We start from the raw sequence: 4,038 nt of genomic DNA, 5'->3' as shown, positions 1-4,038 counted from the left end.
ACGTGGCAATTACTTGGCTAGTTGTTTCTCCCACCTTAATAGATCACTTGTGGATTGGATATTTACTGGACTATATGTGCAGATTTGTCGAAATTATGGCTCCCGTGTTCTCAAGAGCAGCATGGCATTGTGTGTGGCATATGATCCAGGTGACTAAGCTTGATTCTCTTCTCTCTCCTGCATACCAACTATTAGACACAATAAATTAATGCATATGTGCATATAATGCAGAACGATCTGATTCATGCATGGGGCTTGGACTTCAAATTCGGCTATTGCGCTCAGGTGAGGTGACAGGGCCGGAGACCATTTGTATTCCCTTATGAGAGGGATGTCATGATGGATGGATGAACCGATGATGGCAGGGGGATCGGAGTAAGAACGTTGGAGTAGTCGACAGCGAGTACCTCCTTCATTTGGGCATCCCCACACTCGGCTCCTCTTCTTCTCCTCCTTCTAAAGACAACAAGGTACATACGTCATCGTTTGATCCATCCATCCTAGCTAGAAAGAACTACACGGAGACAGACTAGATTGGTCGATAACACATATCTATCCATTTATTTATGTGAAGTACAGAGTAGCTCCGATGCAGTGCCAGGAGATGAATCGGAGGCGCCTATAGAATCAATGATGGTACGTATTTCTGAATACTAGTGTACTTTGAACGTTCAACTGTTAATAATTGGGAAGTCATAACCGTATGTATGTAGGCGCCTCCTCCTGAAGCATCACCCAGCTTCGATGACAGATCATTGGTAACATAACTTCTCACTAACCAACATCTGGTCAACTCACAATCATTCTTCCTATTGTATCATTATAAACTATGAACCTAAGACCAAATCTATTTGCATTGATTGTTGCAGATTAGGCATCGGGCTCAAGAGGAACAGGTCCGTTTTCAAGAAAGATGGAAGTATGCTACTCAATCTGATGCATGTTGGGTTGATCCATATGTTAACTAAACAAACATGTTATGTAAAACGTAGGATTTTTGGGGAAACTGGCTCAACCCTCTATGGTGGCCTATCACATATATATAATGATGATGTACAAGTCGTATGCCAATACGGTATGGATTACACAGGTGGACTACAATACGAAGTCTAACACCCTCCCTCAATCTCAACTCACTCCTGAAGCATCTAGAAGGTTGAGATTGCGCCTACAGACCTCAAACATGGGAGAAGGTAGAGGCTTGGTGAAGATGTCTGCAAGTTGATCTTTTGAAGAGATAAACCTGATTTGGAGTAGCTTCTGTGAAACATGTTCCCTCACAAAATGATCGTCAATCTCAATGTGTTTGGTCCTTGCATGGAACACCAGGTTTGATGACAGAAACGTAGCAGATGTTGTCGCACCAGAGGACCGGAGGATGTGGCTAAGAAACTCCCAGCTCTCGAAGTAGAGATTCAATCCATATAAGTTCGACAGTCACATTGGCAACCGCCTTGTACTCGACTTCTGTGCTACTACGGGAAACAGTGGCTTGCTTGCGTGCACTTCAGGCGATCAAATTAGGACCCAAGAACACAACATATCCCCCCATAGATCGCCTGTCATTTGGACACCCATCTCAATCAGCATCTGAGAATGCAGAAAGGACTCCGGAGGAACTGGGGCGCAGGTGGAGACCATAGGAGACAGTGAGGCGCACATAAGGCAATATGTGCTTCATAGCAGACCAGTGCACATCAGTAGGCGCATGAAGATACTGGCACACCCTGTTAACCGCAAAAGAAAGATCAGGACGCGTGATCGTCAGATACTGCAGTCCACCAACAATACTCCTATACTCAGTCGCATCCTCAAGAGACAGAAGAGCACCGCCAGCAGCTGAAAGTTTGTCGGTGGAGGACATGGGCGTAGGAGATGTCTTGCACTTGAGCATACCAGCACGACGCAAGAGACCAAGAGAGTACTTCTTCTGGGTGAGAGCTAAGCTGCCACGAGACTGATGAGCGACTTCAATACCTAGGAAGAAGTGAAGCTGTCCCAAATCCTTGACTGCAAAATCTCTGCCAAGCGCAGTCACAAGAGCATCAGCAGCCGTCGGAGAGGAGCTGACCAGGATAATGTCATCCACGTACACAAGAAAGTACATGGTCACACTCGGTCGCTGAAACAAGAATAGTGAAGTGTCAGCCGTCAAAGGAATGAAGCCATGAGTATGCAAAGCTCAAGCCAGGTGAGCATGCCAGGCACGAGGCGCCTGCTTCAGTCCATAGATAGCCTTTGTCAGACGGCAGAGATGAGAAGGCTAAGTGTGATCGACAAATCCAGGTGGCTGCCGCATGTAAACCTCTTCTTCAAGCAATCCATGAAGAAAAGCATTCTGCACATCAAGCTGGCGGAGAGTCCATCCACGAGAAACTGCCAGAGACAGGAAAAGTCGGATAGTGGTAGGCTTGACAACAAGGCTGAATGTATCCTCATAATCCAGTCCATGGCACTGTTTAAAACCCTTAGCCACAAGATGAGCCTTGTAGCGCTCAATAGAACCATCTGCATGTTTCTTCACCTTGAAAACCCACCTCGAATCAATGATGTTGACGCGAGGCGGAGGGGGAACTCCAATAAAACCCTTAGTGTCCAGGTCTCATTTCCTGCCATGAACATGTATAGGCGCTGGAACTCCAATTGGATACAGATTATGGATAAGTTCGTAACATCCCTCACCCTTTGTCTACTCCGCTGGCAGTCAGTGGTAGGTTGAGTGTATTTCTGGACATGATTTTTAGTTGGTATTCATTTCACATAACGAGTAATGTTTGGAGCTCGCTTTTCCATGTTCATAGCCTCAAGAGGAGTGGCTTGTGTCTTCTCGTCGCGGAGGCATGCTTTGGTCTATATCCTCGACGAGGACGAAGACGAGGATGAAGATGAAGATTCTGAGATGGAGTGACCATGGTACAACACTAGCAGCTTCAGCCCGTAGTAGAAAAGATTGTGGAATTGCACTATCCTGTGATGAAAATAGAGCATAAGTAGCTGCCAGTCACAATGAGCAACCTGCAGTCATGATCACCGGGAGCCTAGCGCAGGACACATTTAAACTTCCTTGCCTCCTAGTCCCACAGCTATGCAAATGCTTGCTCTAATTTTGATTTCTGAAGATGTGTGTGACGCCCCTGATTCAATCGTACACTAATCATACACGCAAACGTGTACGATCAAGATCAGGGACTCACGGGAAGATCTCACAACACAACTCTAAACACAAAAGAAAGATATACAAGCTTCATATTACAAGCTAGGGGCCTCGAGGGCTCGAATACAAAAGCTCGATACACAAGCGAATCAGCGGAAGCAACAATACCTGAGTACAGACATTAGTTAAACAAGTTTTGCCTTAAGAAGGCTAGCACAAACATCAATGATCGAAGAGGCAAGGCCTCTTGCCTGGGACCTCCTAACTACTCCTGGTCGTCGACGGGCTCCACGTAGTAGTAGGCACCCTCGGGGTAGTAGCAGTAGTCGTCGGGGGTGGCATCTGGCTCCTGGGATCCACCATCTGGTTGCAACAACCAGAATGAAGAAAGAAGGGGGAAAAGGGGGAGCAAAGCAACCGTGAGTACTCATCCAAAGTACTCGCAAGCATCAGATCTATACTAAGTATGCATTGGTATCAATTGGAAGGGTTGTATCTGTGGACTAAACTTCAGCATGCCAGAATAGAGGGGGAAGGCCTAGCCTATCGAAGACTAGCATCTTCAAGCAGCTCCGAGCATCTTGCAGCATGTAGGAGAGTAAAGAATAGAAGTTTATAATTAACAAGCATGTTGTAGCATTAACGCCCAGAGATCCTTCCTCGACTCCCTGCGAGAAAGCAATCCCGGAGCCACATATCAAGTATCCATTTCTAGTTGTATAAGATCAGGATACAAGTCTGAGCGTCCATTACCGTGGACACGGTATTCGAATATATGTCTTCCCTGCAGGGGTGCACCACATTTTCCAACACGCTCGATCACTCTTGCCAGACACACTTTTCTGGGTCAATGCCCGACCTCGGAAGATCAACACGTCGCAGCC

The 4,038-nt window shown here is 46.5% G+C and overlaps 1 protein-coding gene across 2 annotated transcripts; it reads left to right on the top strand.

Annotated features, from left to right (window-relative positions):
- The first annotated feature begins 76 nt into the window (after positions 1 to 76).
- Positions 77 to 2,595, top strand: LOC119343628. Of its 2 annotated transcripts, none has more exons than XR_005166189.1 (6): positions 77 to 149; positions 232 to 285; positions 366 to 470; positions 575 to 636; positions 714 to 758; positions 870 to 2,595. XR_005166189.1 is itself a non-coding variant. In XM_037614489.1 (6 exons), the coding sequence occupies exons 1-6, from the start codon at positions 96 to 98 to the stop codon at positions 966 to 968; spliced, it is 414 nt and encodes a 137-aa protein (XP_037470386.1). In that variant the 5' UTR covers positions 83 to 95; the 3' UTR covers positions 969 to 2,595. The 2 variants fall into 2 exon arrangements, 1 of the variants encoding a protein (XP_037470386.1); XM_037614489.1 differs by having other exon boundaries at positions 83 to 149; positions 580 to 636.
- The last annotated feature ends 1,443 nt before the right edge of the window (positions 2,596 to 4,038 follow it).

This window comes from Triticum dicoccoides, unplaced genomic scaffold (assembly GCF_002162155.2).
Source record: "Triticum dicoccoides isolate Atlit2015 ecotype Zavitan unplaced genomic scaffold, WEW_v2.0 scaffold134798, whole genome shotgun sequence".
Classification (NCBI taxonomy): Eukaryota; Viridiplantae; Streptophyta; class Magnoliopsida; order Poales; family Poaceae; genus Triticum; species Triticum dicoccoides.
The sequence above is the reverse complement of the archived record's forward strand: the minus strand, read 5'-3'. Positions and strand labels throughout refer to the sequence as shown.